Genomic DNA, 24,467 nt, shown 5'->3' with positions numbered 1-24,467 from the left:
AGCGGAACAGCAGCAGAATCATACCTGTGCCGAACAGATGAAAAGCACCCAATAACATCTGACACTCGTGCACTTTCCGCTCCATTATCACCGGCGCCAAAGTGATGCCCTGGCACATCTATGAATAATTAACAGGAGCACAAGCGGGGCTATTCTTTGTCCAGTCACAGACATCCAACATCCCATAGAGCCGCACGCCCAGCCCCTCATCTTTCCATCCACTTTGAAAGTAAAGTAGTGCTAAAGGTCCCCTACCTCGGCTGAGCAGGATGCAAGTGAGGAGCAGCAGGTCCAACCGGGAGGGTTTCATTCCAAGCAGCAGCATCACAGCGGCCAGCGATGAGCAAAGTGGCCAACCCAGGATACGGTCTCCTCCACCTCCCCTGTCTGGGGAAAAAGGTGTCCCCTTCCCTTGTCTGTGTTGGGCTCAAATTGCCTCCAGTAGCAGCAGCAGCAGCCACATCGGTTCTCCCGTACAGCACATGCACTGTGTCCCCAGCTACATCCCAGCCTGACTCTCTCAAGCTTCTCCTGCCACACAGCTCAGCTCCTCCCACCGCCAGGCAGCCACTTGGGCAGACACCTTACAACAACGGGAGCCCTTTCACTTCATCATTGGCATCTTCATTGGGTGATTTGTGTCATGCTCCTGAGCGGACTGCTGCCCTCCCTTTCATTTAGCGCCTATTTGAAGAACATTGTTCGCGACAGAAGGCTTTTTGTTTTTGTGAGAAGAGAACAAGGTAGGTGCTCGGGGCTGAGGAACCCTAATAAAAGCTGCAAGTCTCATTCAGATGCACACGCTGGTGTCTGTGTTGGCTCTATCACTGTGCACAGCTGCCCTTTCTTTATTCCCCATCTGTACAGTCATTCCACATCCTCTGAGGCAACACTATGGCTGTACCACTTTCATGTGCCCCCCTCTCTTTCCACATGACAGCTCCCTCACATGTCACTTTGGCACATGCCTCACGCAGGTACAACAGCTTCTATTTGCCCTTGTCACGCCTGAAAATCTTTAGCGACCCATCGAGTTACTTTATGATAATAAAAAGAAAAAAAGCGGCGCATGCTGTGATTAATGGAAACACGGTCAGGACTCAGTATTACAATACATTGCAACCTTTAGTGATAAAGGGGCAGTGCTCATTCAAAGGAGGCTTTATCTTTCCGTATGAGGTGCCGTCACGTTGCACTAGCAGAAAAACGTTAGGAAATCTTGCCTGTGGGAAGGGAGACTGTCATGGAGGTGCTATTGGGCTTTAGGGCCCACTTTACATAAGAGACAGCACAGAAGTGTAGGGGACAGGAAGCTTATTAAAGGAAAACTATACCCCCCTAAACAATGTAGGTCTCTATAAAAAGATATTGCATAAAACAGCTCATATGTAAAATCCTGCTTCGTGTAAATAAACCATTTTCATAATAATATACTTTTCTAGTAGTGTGTGCCAATTGGGTAATCATAATTAGAAAACTGCCATTTAAAAAAAAAATAATTGCCGCCCCCTTGGATCGTACGATTCACTGTGCACACAAACATACCAAACAAACCATACTTGTTAGGTCACATGAGCCAATTAACAGAAAGAGTTGTGTCTTTTGCTTAAACACTTCTTCCTGTTACAATTAGAGCTGTAGTATTTTTTGTCAGGTGATCTCTGAGGGCAGCACACAGACCATCACAAAATGGTGGTTCAAGGCAAGAGATGTAAAAAAGCAATGTTTACTTTTATATATATATATATATATATATATATATATATATATATATATATACATATACATATATATATATACATATATATATATATATATATATATACAGTTTGGTAAGATTCTTTAATATGCACTTAATATGATATAAACTATCTGTTGCTCAAGTATTAATTTTGGCATACCTCCCAACTGTCCCTTTTTCGGAGGGACAGTCCCTCTCAGGGGCGTAACTATAGAGGAAGCAGACCCTGCGGCTTCAGGGGGGCCCAGGAGGTATAGGGGCCCCATGAGGCCCTAATTCATATACAATTTCAATAAATATTGGAGAAACAAGTCAACCTTTAAACATTTTGGGGGCCTGAAAAATAATTTGCTGTGGAGCCCAGTAATATCTAGTTACGCCACTGGTCCCTCTTTTGACAACTCAACCCGCAGTCCCTCATTTGTACTGGAAAGTCCCTCTTTTCTCTGCACTGAACAGCCAGAAAAAGAAACAAGGTTTCTAACTTAATTGGCTTTTAGCAGAGAGCCCAGAATAGCTAACAGGTGCAAATAAGATACTTTGTAACAATTTTGAGACACAAAAACACAGTTTAGATAAGGAGAAATATTTTCAAACTTTCATAACCTGCCAAATTTTGTAAAACAAACATTGTAATTAGGGGGTGTGGCCACAGAAAGGGGTGTGGTCAAAAAATTGCTGTGCTACATGCGGGAAAAAAAATTTTGTCCCAATTTTTACTTCCAAAATGTTGGGAGGTATGATTTTGGGGCTATAGTTGTCCTTTAAGACTACAAAGTGGTAGATAACATATGTCATTCAACGCTCTATGCTGAACAGGACACTTGCTGCCAAGAAGTGTTTTATTGGCAGATGTTTGGCAAACACAAATAATCTGTATATGTACATAGAGGATTTTCATTCTGTTGGTGTTATTGGCCCATTAAATGACCAATTATGAAAAAAAGGGAAAATAATTATTCAACATTGAGATACCACTCATCAAGCATGCATATTTCTACTCCCATACCCATTACTATGAGTAGAACTTTAAATAATACATATTGACAACTTCAGCCAGGCCACTTGACAAAGTGAATGCAAAGGTATTTTTAAATTTAAAAAAAACCGAAATGTTTCTAAAATGATTAAATAATTTTCAATGCTGATAGAGTTAGGTACAATAACATTAGAAAGCATTAAGGACCATACAGGTAGTTTGGTTGGCTCTTGTGTGAATGTGATAGGGAGTTTATATTAGGGCAGGGGCTGATGGCAGTGATGAATAGTCTCTTCTCCTTAAAGAGCTGCAGATATGTATCAGTGCTATCTTAAAAAGTATGATACATTAAAGGGCACCTCTTACCCCCCAACCCCCCCCCCCCGCGCGTGCATGTGCATAATGACCTTTCCTCCCAGCTTGCTCGTGTGTGCCAAACAAAATTCACTAGCACACAAGGTAAATGCTGGCAGGGTGAGCCTTTGCTAAATTTTATTGCAGCATGCAACATTTCGGAGTAAAACTGTGGTTATCCTTTTATTAGTCGACTACTTGTACACCAGTCGACTAATAAAAGGATAACCACAGCAGCAATTGCTTGCAGAGTGCTCTCCTCATTTCCTTATAAATTGAGTTATAGATATCAGGATATCGGTGACCTGATCGAGGAAAGTTGCACCCTTTTCCTGAACCAAGCGGGCAGAGCGTTTTGGATAATATACTTCCTGGATTTCGGAGTAAAACCCTTTGTCAAGCATACAGGATATTAGTGCACGGAACAATTTAAAGAGTAAGCAATTAACATAATGTAACATAATTACTGATGGGTGAATTCATGCGCCAGGTGCAAATTTGTTGCAAATTTGCCTGTTTCGCCGCTGGACAATAAATTCTCGAATTTGCTGCGAAAAACTGATGCCCTTTAACTTAAATGGACGCCGGTGCCGGGAAATTAGCGAAATTCACGGCGAATCGAAACAGGGCAAATTCGCCCATCACTAAACATAATGGGTGGGTGCATAGCAAGGTAGCTTATGAAGTCCAAAAGAATCCATCTGGCTCATTCAATCCATAATCCATAGAGAAAACAAGTGAAAACAATAAAAAAACAATGTCCTTTAAAGTGAAAAACATTATGGTCTTCACAAATGGTCTTCACAAATGGCCACCCACGTCAGGTGATCCCACCTGGTGTGGGTGGCCTAGCACCCACAGGAGCTATTTTTTAAATAAAAATATAAACTATTGCTTCCCCCAACCAGAATGTAGCCTGTATTAGCTAGCATGTCCAGCGGGGGAAAAAAGTTGTGGTGACAGGTGCCCTTTAAATATACATTTATGTTCTGTGGGTGCTGGGAATTTTGTAGCTAGTTCAGGGATATCACGTGGTAGTATAGTGCTAAATTGAGTTCAGAATTTAGCTGAATACCAGAATTTTATGCAGGTTTCAGACAATCTAATCAAATCAAATCAAATCAAACTATAATGCAATGGATAACTGAAGACATTGTAAAATTTAGTGTTCCTAATATGCAAATAAGGGTTTAGAACTGGCCAAATCTGTATTTTGAGGGGCAGATTAACTATTTCATGAGATAAGGTGAGACCCTTGCATCAGGTGGCAGTGTATGGCAGGTTCCTGGGGGTTTCATAACACAGCCTCTAGTAACTTTATAATGCAAAAGTCTGGTTTATGTAACAGAAATTTGCAGCATCATGTTATATAATGAGCTGAAGGACATGAAGGCAGTAAATATTTATTAAGAAACAAAATGTTTACCTTCAAACACCTAGTTGTTTTCAGATAGATCACCAGAAATAACAACCTTTTCCAATTACTATTTTTTATGTGTGACGCATTTTCTAATATTGAAGTGAAAAGTGTAATTTTCCACCTTATAAAACAGGTCTGGGAGGGGGGGGGGCGACCATGGAAACTGTTCTAAATGTAAACATTTAGTTGATACATCTCTTACCTTTGTCCCTGCTGAGCAGAATATCTGAGTTTTATTACAGGCAGCTGTTACAATTGATACAATAGTTGCTAATGCTGCAGAGATGCTGCTGACTGAGAAATGTATCAAATAAATGTTCCAAAATTGTTTATAATCTGCACCTGAATTACTAAACTGTCTGACTCAAGTACCAGAGACAGGAACATTAAACTAGATTTTGAAAAAAAAACTGTAAAAAAATAAAAAATGGAAAGTAATTGAAAAATATCTATTTCTGCTGTACAGTCTGAAAACAATTGAACTGAAAAACTTGTTTGGAAGGTGAATAACCCCTTTAAAGCAAATGCACTATAATAAAAATACCACTGATTTGAATAATTAAAAAATAATCTACAATGCATATTCAAATATTATAAACAATAATAAAGATACAGGTTTGGGATCCATTATCCTCAAATCTGTTTTCCATAAAGCTCCATAGACTCCATTTTATCCAAATAATTAATGATAATAATGATTTCCTTTTTCACTTTAATAATAACACAATATCTTGTACTTGATCAACACTTAATCCTTATTGGAAACAAAAACAGCCTATTGTTTTTACATGTTTTTAGTAGACTTAAGGTATGGAGATCCAAATTACAGAAAGATCCCTTATCCAGAAAGTAGGGATGCACCAAATCCACTGTTTTGTATTCGGCTGAACCCCAAAATCCTTTACAAAAGATTCGGCCGAATACCGAACCAAATCTGGATCCTAATTTGCATATGCAAATTAGGGGTAGGAAGGGAAAACATTTTTTACTTCCTTGTTTTGTGACAAAAAGTCACTTGATTTCCCTCCCCGCCACTAATTCGCATTTGCAAATTAGGGTTCCAATTCGGTTCTGCCGGGTAGAAAGATTTGTCAGAATCCGAATCCTGCTGAAAATGGCTGAATCCTGGCCGAATCCCGAACCGAATCCTGGATTCGGTGCATCCCTACCAGAAAGCCACAGGTCCTAAGCATTCTGGATAATAGGTCCCATACCTCAATATTAGAAAAGCAATATTTAGAATATGTTTGAATCCTTGGACATAGGTGTATAATGCCCCTTCAAAAGGGTTAAGCCTTCTACGTGGTTTCTGCTTTGAACATTATTATTTTTATTGACTTTTTTTCCCCATACACTTTTGGAATGGTTCTAATGTGCTTTTTCATTTATTATTAACAAAATTCTCAGCAATGTTCCATGGCATGATGGCAATAATTTTTTTTTATATGCCTGTAATGCATGTGTGTGCCTCTTAACACTTTCCCACCAGCACTTCTTAAGGCCCATTTCACCTTCATACTGTTTTCTAAACCTATGAATCATGAAAGCAATAACACTTAAATATTGTTGTTGTTTTCTTTCTTGTAACAGTGTCACCTTCTTTATATGTAATACAAGTAATAATCTCCCTGTGGCATTGAGCCATTTTACTGTGGTGCCGACAACTCCTAGTTACTCCATTAGGTGCTTATTGGTAGATCATGCTGCACCTTTGGCTTTTCTTATAATATCTAAAGGGAAAGCACAGCAGAGCTGTTTTTTTAGCTAGTCACAAGGATTTTAACGTAGTCAGTGTGGTGGGTATAAGGGGAAGTCAATGGTATGATTATTTTCACCATCACGTGGACCTCTACTTCCTGTCCAAAAAGAAGCATTAGAATACATAACAAATGCCTAATTTTCTAAAACTTTGAGTGCATATAACAATCTTTCTCTAGGAACAATTTTAATAAGAAACAAAAGCCCTTGTGTGAAAGTGCTTTCAGCAGCAATGATGATGGAGAATCGCAACTAAGAGGCACATGTTAACTAGAACATTTGCTGTAGGTTTCTTTTATACAAGGTGAGTTGTTTAGATGGTTTAACAAACATAAATGCAAGGTAACCATTTTCTTCAGCAAAGCTTGTTTAATCTGAAGACCATAAAGCATCTTAAACTTAAATGGAAACAACATAAAATAAATACTTAAGAAATATTGTAGTGGTACATTTGACATGTCAATATTGAGCATGTAATTGAACTGGAAATGCAGAATCTAAATGCAAAGCATTACATTTGGGGCAAGGCCAAAAGAGAACATTATCCCAACAACACAATGGTCTTTTCAGTATTTCAGTGGCAGCCTTTTGTCATTGGATGGCTCTCACATACTGGCCTTGTAAGCATATCAGGACTGAGGATAAAACTATGAGAAATCTTAGAGCTAAAACACTTGTGGCAACATTATCTTTTTCTGTCTCTTTCTGCAGTAGCCTTTGGTCCCTTTTAACCCTTTTGTTAAAATATCTTTTTTTTCTACACTTCTTTCCTCCTATGGTCTTGCCACTTCCAGTTCCACTTCTTTTCTAATTCCTCTTCTTTTTTTTGTATTTCCTCTTCATGTCTTCTACTTTCCCTTCATTTCTTCCTTTCTCTTACTAATCTTATTTTCTGCTTTTAAAATATCCTTCCCCAAGTCAATACAATGCTATTCTAAAGTGGTGTGTGTTGTAGTCTGCAAATATAAAAACATTAAAATAAGTTAGATACTCTTGCCTTTTAGTAAGTTTGCATAATGATTTCAAGGAAACAGTATTGCAGGGCATGGATTAGAATATGGCAGTATGATGTGAGATATTGTGCTGGTAAAGGAAAGGAAGGGGATAAAAGCAATGGCAGGCACAATAAGTGAGACTTAGCACACTTGCTGTAGGATGAGTTACATAAACCACTTGCAGTACTATACATTTCCTCTTGTCACTTGGCAAGATGTGGGGTTTAAAGTTTTGATCATTCTTGTTAGCATCTCTATTTAGCAGTATGTACCAAATACTACAGGTGGAGATTAACTTATAGGCAGGTACTGTATTTTCTCCATACTGTGACGTCACCATAAATATAAAAAAAAGTCGTAAATACCTTTTAGTATAAATATTTTATTAGTATTTGGTAAGCTTTCTGATTTAAAAGATGAACAGTTGTGAACCAACGTATAGATCCTGCAACAAATGTGCTTTCCTTTATAATTATTTTCCTTTTCTTACAACATACACATTTAATACAAAATATAATTGTTATTTTCAGCATGTATGGTTGCATGTATAGCAAATATATCTGTTAAAAATACAGTATATATGCTACAGTTATTTTTCTGTGGCCTAAGCCTTGTGCATAATGTACAGAAAGAAATATCTTGCATTCTTTATTGCTTTGAACTTTCAGAGTAATGCTTGCTATAGAGCTCAACCATTAACATACAAAAACTCATTTAAGGCTCTCCAAATTTTAAACAAAGTGCTTCATTGTAGCAGTTCAGCTTCAGATGCCATGCTTTCACATTCTCTCCCAACAGAGCTTATGAATATGGTCAGTTATTCCTCAACAAATGTCTTTAGTGATATTCTTTTAACAGCCAAATTAGTTATTCTAGTTATTTTATATATTATTGCTTTAATACCAAGATATTTACGATTGGCATAGTGAGTTATTTCCACCATCTGTGAAGAATTCTGCTGAAGGGTTTTGGTTTAGAGTGAGTGGTAATTACTGAAAAAAACAGGATTTTATTGCAATCATAAAGAATATTACAAATCTTCTGCATGTCTTTTTGTTCATTGCTTGCTCTACTCACCCAAAATTTATAAATGTTCTTTTGACTCTCTGCTCAAAGAAATCCAAGAACTGCTGTGGTCAGTTAGGGCTTCAGTAAGTTATTAGGAGAAAGAAAAACAGTGACAACATCCACTATAATATTTATCCAAAAGTTATGGATAGAGTTTTTTTTTGATTCGACAAGCTTATACAAGGTTTAGATAATTTGAGAACAGTTGTAAGTGAGATAAAATGTTCATAGTGCATGTGGTTTGTTGCATCCATGATATTATCATCTTGATTTAGAAAAGTTATTTTACGCAAAAATATACTCTTTACTTCACAAAAAGGGGCCTATTTATCATATTGTAAAAAAAAGACAAATATTACCAAATATACCACACACCTCCAGTTGAGTTAAAAATTTAGTATTTAACAAGCTGCATATGAATTTTCAATGACTGAATATGTCTTCCATGAAAGTAAGCAGTTGCTTGAAAATGTTATTGAAAAATATGTCTTTCACCCAACACGTTTTTTTGACCATTTTTTTCCAGTGCGACTTCTGCCAGAACTTACTTGAGGCTTTAATCTTTCCCATTGACTTTTAGAAGGACAAATGTATCAAGGGTCGAATATCGAGGGTTAATTAACCCTCGATATTAGACTGGGGAATTAAAATCCTTCGACTTTGAATATCGAAGTCGTAGGATTTTGCGCAAATAGTTAGATCGAACGATCGAAGGAATAATCGTTCGATCGAACGATTAAATCCTTTGAATCAAACGATTCGAAGGATTTTAATTCATCGATCGAAGGATTATCCTTCGACCAAAAAAAGTTAGCCAAGCCTATGGGGAGGCAATTTCGAACGACTTTGAAAAATGTGTCGCCGCGTGTGAATAGGCGCAGGCGACTTTAGCACTAGCAGGTGCGAGATACCAGCAAGCCATTCAGGGAGATTAGTCGCCTCGCTTAGTCGGCGAGTAGTTGCCAGGCGACCAATCTCCCTGAATCTTACCGTGTGGCCTTAGCCTTAAATGGTGAGGTGCATTAAGCTATATAATGTGCATGATATAGATCTACTAACTAAATAATTTTAAAGATGTTTTTCATCTTTACATTAACTCTTAGTATGATGTACAGAGTTATATCATGTGACAATTTGCAACTTGTTTTATTTTTTTTATTATTTGTGGTATTTATTCATTTGCATTTTTTGCACTTTCAACAATCTGGTTGCTGGGGTCCAATTTACCCTACAACCATGCAGTGATTTGAAATATAGACAGGAATATGAATAGGAGAGTGCCTAAATAGAAAAATTGGTCATAAAAAGTAGCAATAACAAGACATTTGTAGCCTTACAAAAGCATTTTTTTATTAGATGGGGTCAGTGACCACCATTTGGGGGAAGCTAGAAAGAGTCAGAAGAAGAAAAAGGATAATAATTCAAGAACTATAAAAAAGACAAAATGAAGCCCAATTGAGACGTTTTCTTAGAATTAGCCATTCTAACATACTAAAAGTGAACCACCCCATTAACTTTTTAAAACCATTTCCCTAATAAAACAGCGCCTTGTACTTGATGATGAACTAAACTTATCCATATTGGTGGCAAAACAATACTATTGGGTTATATAATGTTTAATTTTTTTTTTATTTAGCATATTTATGACATGATGATCCAAATTACAAAATAATCCCTTATACAGAAAGCCCCAGGCCCGAAGCATTCTTGCTAGCAACTGCATCCCAGTCCCTCATGTACAACAATGGCCCTATTGTCAGTAATGATCCAACATAGCTATAGTAACCCTACATTTCTTGTACCAATTCATAAGAACATATAACATTTATACAGTTATCACTTATATTATGTCAGAAATTCAGTAAGTATTCCCAGAGAGTCCTGAAGTTTCCCTTTAGTTGCCGGCTCCCAATAGACTCGTTCTCCTTTGAGTATAGTATAAAGTTTTGTTTGGTTTATAGAGAGTCAGTGCTATCACAGCTTAGGGAAACAAGCAGTATGAAAAAAGAAAATATATAGTGTAGTATATTCACACTCTTTTTGGTTTAGTTAGCCCATTTTCCAAAATCTCCAATCACCACAGGGTTTTCTTGCATTCCACACTTTAGTGTCACACTTGTTGCAGCACAGTCACCTTGTGTAGTTTAAAAATACTTACAAACGTTTAGTTTAAATGTAAGCCTTCAGGGGTGTCTTTAGTCCTAACCGGCACTTCCACTCTCAACGTAACCAACGAAACAAATCAGGCGAAGAGACAAACGAGCACCTGACGTCATCTTTAAGCACTGCAGAAGGGACACACGCGACGGAAAGACATCGCTGGCCGGAGCTGATCCATTGCAAAGTGGGGGTGACTTAAAGATTAATGCTCGTTAAATCTTTCACAATTGTGAGTGTAATTTTAAAATATATATTTCTTATTAAAAGGATTTTATGTATTGCTCCCTTTTTAAGTAACGCGAGAGTGGAAGTGCTGGTTAGGACTAAAGACACCCCTGAAGGCTTACATTTAAAGGACCAGTAACATCAAAAATTTTTACAAAAAAATTCATTAGAATACAACAAAATAAAACACCAAGACAAATTAAAATTTCAAATAGAAAAGCCTTTATTAAGAAATAACTTACAGAAACTCCACTTCCTGTCCTCTACAGAAAAGGCGACATGGCGACCATCCATCCTGCTGGGTTGGATTTCTCCTTCCTGGATAGTCACTGACAGCGTGTAGATCTCCTTCTCTTCTTCATCCCCCTCCCAGGATCAGCAGTAGGAAGGCGATGTTCGGCGGGCTCCCCCTCCCTCAGTGTGGGGAAGAAACTCTCAGCAACTTCTTATTCTAGTACCGTCACCAGCGCTGCTGCCTTTCAATCGTCAATCGTTTCCGTTTGTGTTTGGCAAGGGGAGATCGGATGCGCAGAAACACTTGGCTGCACAATCCCTCTCATCCTGCCTTTGCTTGTGTAACGTAGGCGTTGGCCTGCTGTAGGTCCTGTGTGCCAACTACCAGAGAGTCACGCTCCCCGCACGTAATGCATTCACGTTATAGCGCAAGTGACTGATCTGCACACTCTGAAACATATTCATATATCTCTGCAGCCTTTTCCATCTCCCCTTCTGCGCCATAACTTTGTTTGGAAAGTTAGAATGCCCTTATAATTTGACCGATGCTGATCCTCTTGGCCAGTTGTCAATCACAGGGACCTATCCACCCCGCCCCCTGGGGAACCATCCCTCCGCTACCTACTAGGCTGCCTGCAGTGGGGTCCTAACAAAGGGGCAACCATGGGACGTTTCCTGCTATCTTACAGTTGGGACACGGCTCCCTTTACTGCTCCATACAATGGGATTGCGCGTCTCCCCCTCTCTGTCCACAGGCTTCCTCCCTGATGTCACCGTATGTATTACAAAGCAGCCGGGAGCCGTCTCTCACAGTTGCAGTGACATTTTACACAGAGAGGAAAACGAATAGAACACAGAAGTTGCTTAGAGCTTCTTCTCCACACTGAGGGAGGGGGAGCCCACCGAACATCGCCTTCCTACTGCTGATCCTGGGAGGGGGATGAAGAAGAGAAAGAGATCTACACTACAGAGTGTGAATAAACTACACTATATTTTTTCTTTTGTTAGGGTTTGTTTCCCTAAGCTGTGATAGCGCTCTCTATAAACCAAACATCACTTATATTATGCAACACTAGAGCTACCTGGGGTACATTGGAACAAAATACAAACTTAAACCTAAAACCTAACCTACCTTTCTTTGCAAACTTACATACAATGCTGAATAAAATGCCATGGTTATAAGCATTACCTTTAATTAATTACCTTTAACTACACCCTTTTAAAAATCACAAAATGTAATTAAATCTGTTTGCATGGATGAAAAAGAAAGAAATATCCATATGTGTGTCTTCTCAGGTACCCTCGTGGACACCCCTGGACCCCCTCAGGCGCAAAAAGGTAAGCACACAGGGGAGGGGGGGCGGCAGCAACTGCTGCTGCCCCGGGGGTGGAGGGGCCAGGATCGCCCCTGTCTCCCAGGCATGATCAGTCCAGTTTAGCAAGGGATCACTTGTGCACTGAAAACAACTGCCAAATGATTATAGCAAACAGGAGACCAAATTGATCTAATAGGGCAATTAATGTAGTTATTCATGGATATGATTAACTACAAGTATGTTTAAAGAGCACTATATTTGAGAAGGTTAAGGCTATTGCCTGCACATTAATAAATTGATGTTTGGAATTTACAGATATAATTACTGGTTTGTTTATTGATTTTTGTTCTCTTCTCTTCCCCTAAGGAAAATGAACTTGCTTCAAATGATGAAGTATAATTCCCAGTGTCTCAAGGATTTGCTCTTCAGCCTTGGTCCTCCTATTACTGATAAGTAGGGATGTAGCGAACGTCGGAAAAAAAGTTCGCGAACATATTCGCGAACTTGCGCAAAAATGCGAGCGGTTCGCGAACGGTTCGCGAACCCCATAGACTTCAATGGGAAGGCGAACTTTAACATCTAAAAAAGACATTTCTGGCCAGAAAAATGATTTTAAAGTTGTTTAAAGGGTGCAACGACCTGGACAGTGGCATGCCAGAGGGGGATCAAGGGCAAAAATGTATCTGAAAAATCTGCCTGTGTGTGCTTGGAAGAGATAGTGTAGGGGGAGAGCTGTTAGTGATTTCAGGGACAGATGATAGTAAGTTTGCTGGCTAGTAATCTGCTTGATACTGCTCTGTATTGGAGGGACAGAAGTCTGCAGGGATTTGAGGGACATTTTAGCTTAGGTAGCTTTGCTGGCTAGTAATCTACTGTTCTCTTTAAACAACTGCCATACGTTGACCTTGTAGGCATTGTTTGCCCAGTTTTTTTGGACGCAGCCACTGAAGCACAGTTGCCATAAAAAATATGCCATATAAATGCTGAAAATAGTAATTTTTCGCCATACGTTGACCTTGTAGACATTGTTTGCCCAGTTTTTTTGGTTGCAGCCACTGAAGCACAGTTGCCAGAAAAAATATGCCATATAAATGCTGAAAATAGTCATTTTTTGCCATACGTTGACCTTGTAGGCATTGTTTGCCCAGTTTTTTTGGTCGCAGCCACTGAAGCACAGTTGCCAGAAAAAATATGCCATATAAATGCTGAAAATAGTAATTTTTTGCCATATACGTTGAGTCAACGTATGGCAAAAAATGACTATTTTCAGCATTTATATGGCATATTTTTTCTGGCCTCTGTGCTTCAGTGGCTGCGGCCAAAAAAACTGGGCAAACAATGCCTACAAGGTCAACGTCGTTGACCTTGTAGGCATTGTTTGCCCAGTTTTTTTGGCCGCAGCCACTGAAGCACAGAGGCCAGAAAAAATATGCCATATAAATGCTGAAAATAGTTATTTTTTTGGTCGCAGCCACTGAAGCACAGTTGCCAGAAAAATTATGCCATATAAATGCTGAAAATATAAATTTTTTTGGTTGCAGCCACTGAAGCACAGAGGCCAGAAAAATTATGCCATATAAATGCTGAAAATATAAATTTTTTTGGTTGCAGCCACTGAAGCACAGAGGCCAGAAAAATTATGCCATATAAATGCTGAAAATATGCATTTTTTTGGTTGCAGCCACTGAAGCACAGAGGCCAGAAAAATTATGCCATATAAATGCAGAAAATATGCATTTTTTTGGTCGCAGCCACTGAAGCACAGTTGCCAGAAAAATTATGCCATATAAATGCTGAAAATATGAATTTTTTTGGTTGCAGCCACTGAAGCACAGAGGCCAGAAAAATTATGCCATATAAATGCTGAAAATATAAATTTTTTTGGTTGCAGCCACTGAAGCACAGAGGCCAGAAAAATTATGCCATATAAATGCTGAAAATATGCATTTTTTTGGTTGCAGCCACTGAAGCACAGAGGCCAGAAAAATTATGCCATATAAATGCAGAAAATATGCATTTTTTTGGACGCAGCCACTGAAGCACAGTTGCCAGAAAAAATATGCCATATAAATGCTGAAAATAGTCATTTTTTGCCATACGTTGACCTTGTAGACATTGTTTGCCCAGTTTTTTTGGTTGCAGCCACTGAAGCACAGAGGCCAGAAAAAATTAAACCAGTAGGGTTTGCACCCTAGTTTGTAACGGTGGCGGAGGGAGGAGGACGCTAAAGGACAGCTGTGTGTGGAGTCATGAGGCTTGAAGAGAAGGACAGCTGCATAGAAGTCAGAACAAGTCTTCCGGCGTGCAGTAACCCTCCGAGATCCACCCCTCATTCATTTTAATAAAGGTCAGGTAATCGACACTTTTGTGACCTAGGCGAGTTCTCTTCTCAGTTACAATCCCTCCTGCTGCACTGAAGGTCCTTTCTGAGAGCACACTTGAGGCTGGGCAAGACAAGAGGTTCATGGCAAATTGTGACAGCTCTGGCCACAGATCAAGCCTGCACACCCAGTAGTCCAGGGGTTCATCGCTCCTCAGAGTGTCGATATCTGCAGTTAATGCCAGGTAGTCCGCTACCTGCCGGTCGAGGCGTTCTTTGAGGGTGGATCCAGAAGGGTTGTGGCGCTGCCTTGGACAGAAAAACATTTGCATGTCTGACGTTACAGACTGGCCAAAGGGCTTTGTCCTTGCAGGTGTGCTCGTGGCAGGATTACTGGCACCTCTGCCCCTGGAATGTTGATGAGTTCCTGAAGTGACATCACCCTTAAAAGCATTGTACAACATGTTTTGCAGGCTGGTTTGTAAATGCCGCATCTTTTCGGACTTGTGGTATGTTGGTAACATTTCTGACACTTTATGCTTGTACCGAGGGTCTAGTAGCGTTGCGACCCAGTACAGGTCCTTCTCCTTAAGCCTCTTGATACGGGGGTCCTTCAACAGGCATGACAGCATGAAAGACCCCATTCTCACAAGGTTGGATGCAGAGCTATCCATCTCCGCTTCCTCATTATCAAGGACTGCATCATCCACGGTCTCCTCCCCCCAGCCACGTACAAGACCAGGGGTCCCCAAAAGGTCACCACTAGCCCCCTGGGAAGCCTGCTCCTGTTGGTCCTCCTCCTCCTCCTCCACAAAGCCACCTTCCTCCTCTGACTCCACTTCTGGCACCTCTCCCTGCGTTGCAGCAGGTGCCTGGGTTCGTTCTGGTGATTCCGACCAGAAATCGCGCGCTTCCAGCTCCTCGTCACGCTGGTCTACAGCCTCATCTGTCACTCGTCGCACGGCACGCTCCAGGAAGAAAGCGAAGGGTATTAGGTCGCTGATGGTGCCTTCGGTGCGACTGACCATATTTGTCACCTCTTCAAAAGGTCGCATGAGCCTGCAGGCATCGCGCATAAGCACCCAGTAACGGGGGAAAAAAATCCCCAGCTCTGCAGATCCAGTCCTACCACCCAGTTCAAAAAGGTACTCGTTGACGGCCCTTTGTTGTTGCAGCAGACGTTCCAACATAAGGAGCGTTGAATTCCAGCGAGTCTGGCTGTCAGAAATCAAACGCCTGACTGGCATGTTGTAGCGCTGCTGAATGTCAGCAAGGCGTGCCATGGCTGTGTAGGAACGTCTGAAATGGGCCGACACCTTTCTGGACTGGGTGAGAACGTCCTGGAATCCTGGGTACTTGGAGACAAAACATTGGACTATTAAATTTAACACATGTGCCATGCAGGGCACATGTGTTAAATTGCCCAGTCTCAACGCTGCCAACAGATTGCTTCCATTGTCACACACCACTTTTCCGATCTGCAGTTGGTGTGGGGTCAGCCACCGATCGGCCTGTGACTGCAGAGATGACAGGAGTACAGATCCGGTATGGTTTTTGCTTTCCAGGCACGTCATCCCCAAGACAGCGTGACAACGGCGTACCTGGCACGTCGAATAGCCTAGGGGGAGCTGGGGGTGCACAGGTGTGGAGGAGGAGAAGGAGGACCCAGCAGCAGAGTAAGAAGAAGAAGAGGAAGAAGACGAGGTAGAGAGCGATGGAGGAGTAGAGGTGGTGGCAGAACCGCGTGCAATCCGTGGCGGTGACACCAACTCCACTGTTGTTGTTGAGCTACCCATTCCCTGCTTCCCAGCCATTACCAAGTTCACCCAGTGGGCAGTGTAGGTGACATACCTGCCCTGACCATGCTTGGAGGACCATGCGTCAGTAGTCATATGGACCTTTGGCCCAACACTAAGTGACAGAGATGCGGTAACTTGGCTCTGCACATGTTGGTACAGGTGTGGTATTCCCTTTTTAGAAAAAAAATTGTGGCTGGGTACCTTCCACTGCGGTGTCCCAATTGCTACAAATTTGCGGAAGGCCTCAGAGTCCACCAGCTGGTATGGTAAAAGCTGGCGGGCTAAGAGTGCAGACAAGCCAGCTGTCAGACGCCGGGCAAGGGGGTGACAGTCAGACATTGGCTTCTTACGCTCAAACATGGCCTTCACAGAAACTTGGCTGGTGGCAGATGACTGGGAATGGGAACAGGTGGTCAAGGTGGAAGGCGGAGTGGAGGGTGGTTCAGACGGGTCAAGGAGAGCAGAGGTAGAGCAGTAAGATGCTGGACCAGAAGGAGTGTGGCTTTTAGTTTGCCTGTTGCCTTTGAGGTGTTGCTCCCAAAGTGCTTTGTGCTTGCCGCTCATGTGCCTTCGCATAGAAGTTGTACCTATGTGGCTGTTGGGCTTACCAAGGCTCAGTTTCTGACTGCACTCATTGCAAATTACAATGCTTTTGTCAGAGGCACACACATTAAAAAAATCCCACACTGCTGACTTTTTGGAAGTGTGCGATCTGGCGGTAACAGTAGAAGTTGGCGGCATTGGCGGCAATGGCGGGTGCGTTGGCCGGCTGAACACAGGTGCCGATACATGTTGTTGCCCTACTGATCCCTGTGGGCTGTCCTCCCTGCTTCTTCTAAGTCTTATTCTCCTACTGCCTCTCTGACTCTCCGTCTCTCCATCTGAACTACCCTCCTCTTGCTCTCTTCTACTAGGCACCCACAAAACATCAATCTCCTCATCATCATTCTCCTCAGATGCATCAATTTCTTCTGACACATCACAGAAGGAAGCAGCAGCGGGGACCTCCTCCTCATCACTCATTATGTCCATCTCTATCGTGTTCTCTGCCAGAATTAAATCTGGTGTAACGTCCTCATCTCCTTCATCTTCTTCTGGCAATAATGGTTGCGCATTACTCAGTTCAAGAAACTCATGGGAAAATAACTCCTCTGACTCCAGTGAAGAAGGGGCACCGGTGGTGGAGGAAGTGTTACGTGGGGTGGCAGTGGAGGATGAGGAGGATGTTGTGGTAAAGTTAGAAACGGTAGAGGATGGGGTGTGCTGTGTAAGCCAGTCAACTACCTCTTCAGCATTTTGGGAGTTCAGGGTCATTGGCTTTTTAAAACTGGGCAATTTGCTAGGGCCACAGGATTGCATAGCAGCACGGCCCCTAGCACGGCCTCTGCGTGGCGGCCTGCCTTTGCCTGGCATTATTTTTAAAAAAACAACAACAACAAAAACTCAGTTGGTTTTTCTGGAAACGATAATACACACAGCTAGATGGCAGTTTGAAGAAAACAGTGTGCAAATAATGCCTACAAGATCAACGTATACACTACTACAGCGGTGGATACGGATTACGTAAAATATATGAATGCTGCTTGAAAAAAAGTAACTCAAGTGGTTTTTCTAGAGACGATAATATTATCAATATTTAGACAAAATGTGAACAAGCTCACACAGCTAGATGGCGGTTTGAAGAAAACACTGTGCAAATAATGCCTACAAGGTCAACGTATACACTACTACAGCGGTGGATACGGATTACGTAAAATATATGAATGCTGCTTGAAAAAAAGTAACTCAAGTGGTTTTTCTAGAGACGATAATATTATCAATATTTAGACAAAATGTGAACAAGCTCACACAGCTAGATGGCGGTTTGAAGAAAACACTGTGCAAATAATGCCTACAAGGTCAACGTATACACTACTACAGCGGTGGATACGGATTACGTAAAATATATGAATGCTGCTTGAAAAAAAGTAACTCAAGTGGTTTTTCTAGAGACGATAATATTATCAATATTTAGACAAAATGTGAACAAGCTCACACAGCTAGATGGCGGTTTGAAGAAAACACTGTGCAAATAATGCCTACAAGGTCAACGTATACACTACTACAGCGGTGGATACGGATTACGTAAAATATATGAATGCTGCTTGAAAAAAAGTAACTCAAGTGGTTTTTCTAGAGACGATAATATTATCAATATTTAGACAAAATGTGAACAAGCTCACACAGCTAGATGGCGGTTTGAAGAAAACACTGTGCAAATAATGCCTACAAGGTCAACGTATACACTACTACAGCGGTGGATACGGATTACGTAAAATATATGAATGCTGCTTGAAAAAAAGTAACTCAAGTGGTTTTTCTAGAGACGATAATATTATCAATATTTAGACAAAATGTGAACAAGCTCACACAGCTAGATGGCGGTTTGAAGAAAACACTGTGCAAATAATGCCTACAAGGTCAACGTATACACTACTACAGCGGTGGATACGGATTACGTAAAATATATGAATGCTGCTTGAAAAAAAGTAACTCAAGTGGTTTTTCTAGAGACGATAATATTATCAATATTTAGACAAAATGTGAACAAGCTCACACAGCTAGATGGCGGTTTGAAGAAAACACTGTGCAAATACTGCCCACAAGATCAACGTATACACTACTACAGCGGTGGATACGGATTACGTAAAATATATGAATGCTGCTTGAAAAAAGTCACTCCGGTGTTTTTTCTGGAGACGGTAATATTATGGATATTTAGACAGAATGTGAACAAGGTCACACAGCTAGATGGCAGTTGGTTGAATAACACACTGGGCAAAAAATGCCTACAGGGCAAATAATGCCTAAAAGGTCAATTTATACACTAATACAGCGATGGATACGGATTACGTAAAATATATTATGGCTGCTTGAAAAAAGTCACTCCGGTGTTTTTTCTGGAGACGGTAATATTATGGATATTTAGACAGAATGTGAACAAGGTCACACAGCTAGATGGCAGTTGGTTGAATAACACACTGGGCAAAAAATGCCTACAGGGCAAATAATGCCTAAAAGGTCAATTTATACACTAATACAGCGATGGATACGGATTACGTAAAATATATTATGGCTGCTTGAAAAAAGTCACTCCGGTGTTTTTTCTGGAGACGGTAATATTATGGATATTTAGACAGAATGTGAACAAGGTCACACAGCTAGATGGCAGTTGGTTGAATAACACACTGGGCAAAAAATGCCTACAGGGCAAATAATGCCTAAAAGGTCAATTTATACACTAATACAGCGATGGATACGGATTACGTAAAATATATTATGGCTGCTTGAAAAAAGTCACTCCGGTGTTTTTTCTGGAGACGGTAATATTATGGATATTTAGACAGAATGTGAACAAGGTCACACAGCTAGATGGCAGTTGGTTGAATAACACACTGGGCAAAAAATGCCTACAGGGCAAATAATGCCTAAAAGGTCAACTTATACACTACTACAGCGATGGATACGGATTACGTAAAATATATTATGGCTGCTTGAAAAAAGTCACTCCGGTGTTTTTTCTGGAGACGGTAATATTATGGATATTTAGACAGAATGTGAACAAGGTCACACAGCTAGATGGCAGTTGGTTGAATAACACACTGGGCAAAAAATGCCTACAGGGCAAATAATGCCTAAAAGGTCAACTTATACACTACTACAGCGGTAGTAAAATAAAAAAAAGTAAAATAAAAAAAAATGAATATTAAAAAAAAAAATTAAAGTTGGTGCTGCTGAACTACTAGGAGCAGCAGATTAGCACACCAGTCCCACTCCCCAACACTGCTAGACTAATAGCACTGGGCTCTTATAGTAGTAGTAGTAGTAGTAGTAAAACAACAAAAAAATAAATAAAAGCAGTCCTTACAAGGACTACTGTTATTGCAGCAGTCAGCAGATGAGATCAGAAGCAGGACAGCTGCCCACTGCAGCTACATACAGAGCACTGCAGTAGAAGGTAGATTACTAGCCAGCAAAGCTACCTAAGCTTAAATGTCCCTCAAACCCCTGCAGACTTCTGTCCCTCCAATAACAGAGCAGTATCAAAACGATTACTAGCCAGCAAACTTTCAACTGTCCCTGAAATCACTAACAGGCAGCAGCTCTCTCCCTACACTATCTCTTCAGCACACACAGGCAGAGTGAAAAAACGCTGCAGGGCTTCGGTTTTTATAGGGAAGGGGAGTGGTCCAGGGGAGAGCTTCCTGATTGGCTGCCATGTACCTGCTGGTCTGGGGTGAGAGGGCAAAAAAAAGCGCCAACAATGGCGAACCCAAAATGGCGAACGTCGCGCGACGTTCGCGAACTTCCGGCGAGCGCGAACACCCGATGTTCGCGCGAACAAGTTCGCCGGCGAACAGTTCGCGCCATCTCTACTGATAAGTGATTGAAGAAAGAGTGATGGATACACTGAAATGCACAATGATTATACAAGCTTGAAAATTAAAGGCTGTAGTTGTGATAGCTTGCTGTTCTGACAATTGCTATATTATATGAGCAAAGTGACATTTTCTGCAGATTGTCACAGTGATGCACAAAATACCATTATACATAGACATCATATTTAGTAGGCCAATGATACAAAATGTGATCAGACTGAACAAAGTGTCATCATTACTTTGTGACATTAATATTCTGTAGACCACAATGTTGAAGTAATTTGTCCTAAAGGCCAATAAAAAATGGTTTCGTAGGTTAGGATAGACCCAAGATTTAGATCATTTGTATGTTGCAGGAAAATAAAGTTTAAAGTGTAAAGATGACAAAATTAGGGGGGTTATTTACTAAAATCCAAATATTTCTCATTATTACAATTTTCTGCTAAACTCCCATCCACATTTTGACCTTATTTATTAATAAATTAACTCTAAAAATTTTTGTGCAAACTTGATAAAGTCACAAAATCCACAAAATACAAATCATACCATTTTTCAGGTTTGACACCCAAAAACTAAGATTTTTTGGATCATTGCCTGAAAACCACAAATTATTCAGATTATTGTATGAAACCCAGGGCAAATCATGATATCTTCCAGTTGTAAAAGGGACATCTGTCATTGACTTCTACATGACCTCGGCAGGTTTGAGACAGAGTACTATTGTGAAAATGGTTTATTTACATGAAGCAAGGTTTTACACATGAGCTGTTTTATGCAATATCTTTTAATAGAGTCCTACATTGTTTGGGGGGTATAGTTATTCTTTAATAAATATTGAGAAATTTGAGGGGTTTTTTTCCTACAAAAAAATGTGTTTTCCCCTTTAAAACTCGGACCAGAAAAATTTAGACTTTAGTAAATAACCCCCTAAGTCTCGCTATTCTTTACTTCAGTCACATACCACAGGCTGTTAAGATACCTTTGGGTCATAAGACAATACATATGGATCATGTGATGTTACTTTTGATTATTTTAAAAAACGCTTTAACTATAAAAGTTTCATCAAAAGCTACTGTAAGTGTACCTTGCCCCTTACAATAAACATTACCTTTAAATGATTATATAGAAAAGTGCTCTGTAGAATATTTATTTTTTAACTTGATTCTAAGGCAAAGGTTCAGGCAAAGCTAGTTATGGTGCTACAGAAGATTCTCTTAAATTACTATTCTTTAGCTGCACAATTGTTTTAAAAGCATTAATGGAAGCGTAAGTCAGCTTGTACTCTCCAACATTTTTATTTTGGGAAGCAACATTTTTATTTTGGGGAGCAGCACTAGCACCTGGGGTGCCAAATAAGTGCTGTGATTGGCCATTTGGTAGCCCGTATGAAGATTGTCAACCTACACTGAGTTTCTGTTTGACAGTACATCTGGTTTTTATCTAACCAGCCTCCAAGCCTGGAATTCAAAAATAAACACTTGCTTTTAGGCCAATAGGAGCAACAACCAAGGGGTTGGAGAGTAACATGTTGCTCACGAGCTACTGGTTGGGGATCCCTGCGCTATATATATATATATTGTCACGGTCGGCACCCAATACCAGAACAAATGCCAAGCACCCTGGTCTCGGCTCGTGCTTCACCAGTAGTGTGACCGCCTTTGGCTTCGGGAGGACCCCTCAGCTTTCTCAGATGCCACCTGGACTTAAACGAGAGGTACAGGGCAGGAGTTCTGGCCAGCAATGGGGCACGACTGAATAAGTATTTAAGGCCAAAGGTCACGGTACAGTCAGAAGTAGGCAAAATCGTGGTTAGACAGGCCGGGTCAGGCAGGCAAAGGGTCAAACTGGGTGAACAATCAGGAGGGTTAAGCAGAATCAAGGTCGGTTTCAGGCAAGGGTCAGGTTTCAGAGATCAGAGTAGTCAAAATAGCCAGGCAGGGTCAAACACAGTAATCAAGACAGACTAGAAGCTTTACAGCACAAGGTACAAGGCACCAGGAATAAACCTATCACGGGCAACCACACAGCAAACAATGTCCCGTTAAATATATTTGAATTTGGCACCATTGCGTGCTGACGTCATACGTCAGCGCGCATGCGCCTTTAAATGGCAAATATGCACGGCGCGCGCACTAAGGAGGAAGCCGGCAAGAGGAGCGGTGCGCGTCCCCACCGCACCACTAGACCACCAGGGTAAGGGTTCCTGACATATATTTAACTATGTTATATTTTACTTCTGCATTTTATTTGCATGCAAAAGTGGTGAGGAGCAAAAGAAAGTTCCGGGATGCAAAACTCTTGCATCCCCACTGAGGGGATGCTATTTCACAGGTACAAAGAAGTGAAGGGATGGCATCCCTGTGTAGGGATGTAGCGAACTGTTCTGCTGCGAACTAGTTCGCGCGAACTTTGACCGTTCGCGTCCGCCGAATGTTCGCGAACGTTTGGGAACGTTCGCATTTTGAGTTCGCGTTCGATTCGAATACAAGTCGTTCGACCATTCGACCATTCGAATTCCTTTGACCGCTAAAAATCGAACGATTTCCATTCGTTCGAACGATTGTAAGCATTCGATCGAATGAAAAGCATTCGATCGAATGGCTTCGATCGTTCGATTCGAATGAAAATCCTTCGATCGAATGATTAAAATCCTTCGATCGTTCGAATCAAACGATTTTAGCGGGTGTTCGAAGTTCGCAAACTGTCCGCGAACGTTCGCATTTTTTGCCGGTGTTCGCGAACGGCGTTCGCGAACACCAAATCGGCAGTTCGCTACATCCCTATCCCTGTGCATCCCTCCCCAATTCCAGCACTGGCCCTGCCAGATTGTGCTGCACTGTCCTTGGTAGCACAGTTCACGACATAATGCAATTTCAGTGGCTTGAAATTTAGAATTTACTATGTCTTTAGAGTGTTGTGTCCCAAATAGTCACTGAGCGAAAGCCAACATCAAAGCACAATCTAAAAAATCTAAAGTAAAGATATTTTACATGGCTTCTTCTTATTACATACTAAAAATGGGAAAAAACTTGTTTTTCAGATGTACTTTCATATTGTTTTGCTGGAAATATAGAGAAAGAAAAATAAATAAAAATGTTTAAGTAAAAACAATATATAAAAATTTCCATGCAAAATATTTTTATACATCATTTGGTATGCTAATATAGCTTATTGTTTGTTAGATTGAACATAGTATATTGTAAATATGTAAGTATACTGTAGGCATTTTTAAAGAATGCGTATTTTAGCATGTTGAATTTGAACTAATACATTGTATCTGATCTAGATTTTAAACATCACCATTGTGCTTAAACATTTTTAGAACCCTTCTAGTTAATTTATAAAAGGCACTATAACTTCAAACAACACTATCAATTTAGTTTTGCAGAGGTACAGCAGTGTTTTAATTGGCAAAAGGTGGATTAGGATAATGTTATTTGGGCTATGTTTTCTCTGGTCCATTCACATATAGAAATCAATTAACACATAACTTTAGTAGGTTTACTGGTTGCTATGGGTTACTAGAGCACTACTTACTTTGAATATTTGACCACATAATCCCCTATACTATATATTTTGTTAAATACTACTTGATTTCATATTAAGCAACATTACAAGAAAAGAAAAACAACATTAAGAGCAGAGGGATAGATATATAGTGAATACAGTACCCCTTATTG

General features: G+C 40.6%; 1 protein-coding gene and 1 long non-coding RNA gene across 4 annotated transcripts in view; one reads left to right on the top strand and one right to left on the bottom strand.

Moving 5' to 3' along the window:
* The window catches only part of LOC108697229 (kin of IRRE-like protein 3), an 872,472-nt gene extending 872,133 nt beyond the window's left edge, over positions 1 to 339 (bottom strand). For all 3 annotated transcript variants that reach the window (XM_041571296.1, XM_041571297.1, XM_041571298.1), the window contains exon 1: positions 256 to 339. In XM_041571296.1, the coding sequence (XP_041427230.1) occupies positions 256 to 325 (70 nt within the window). In that variant the 5' untranslated portion in view covers positions 326 to 339. The remainder of the gene's footprint in view (positions 1 to 255) is intronic.
* Positions 340 to 662: 323 nt separating this feature from the next.
* On the top strand, positions 663 to 12,699 carry LOC121396420. The gene is made up of 3 exons (XR_005963033.1): positions 663 to 743; positions 12,231 to 12,272; positions 12,617 to 12,699. It is a non-coding gene; the product is annotated as an uncharacterized LOC121396420 (long non-coding RNA).
* The last annotated feature ends 11,768 nt before the right edge of the window (positions 12,700 to 24,467 follow it).

This window comes from Xenopus laevis, chromosome 7S, assembly GCF_017654675.1.
Source record: "Xenopus laevis strain J_2021 chromosome 7S, Xenopus_laevis_v10.1, whole genome shotgun sequence".
NCBI lineage: Eukaryota > Metazoa > Chordata > Amphibia > Anura > Pipidae > Xenopus > Xenopus laevis.
The sequence above is the reverse complement of the archived record's forward strand: the minus strand, read 5'-3'. Positions and strand labels throughout refer to the sequence as shown.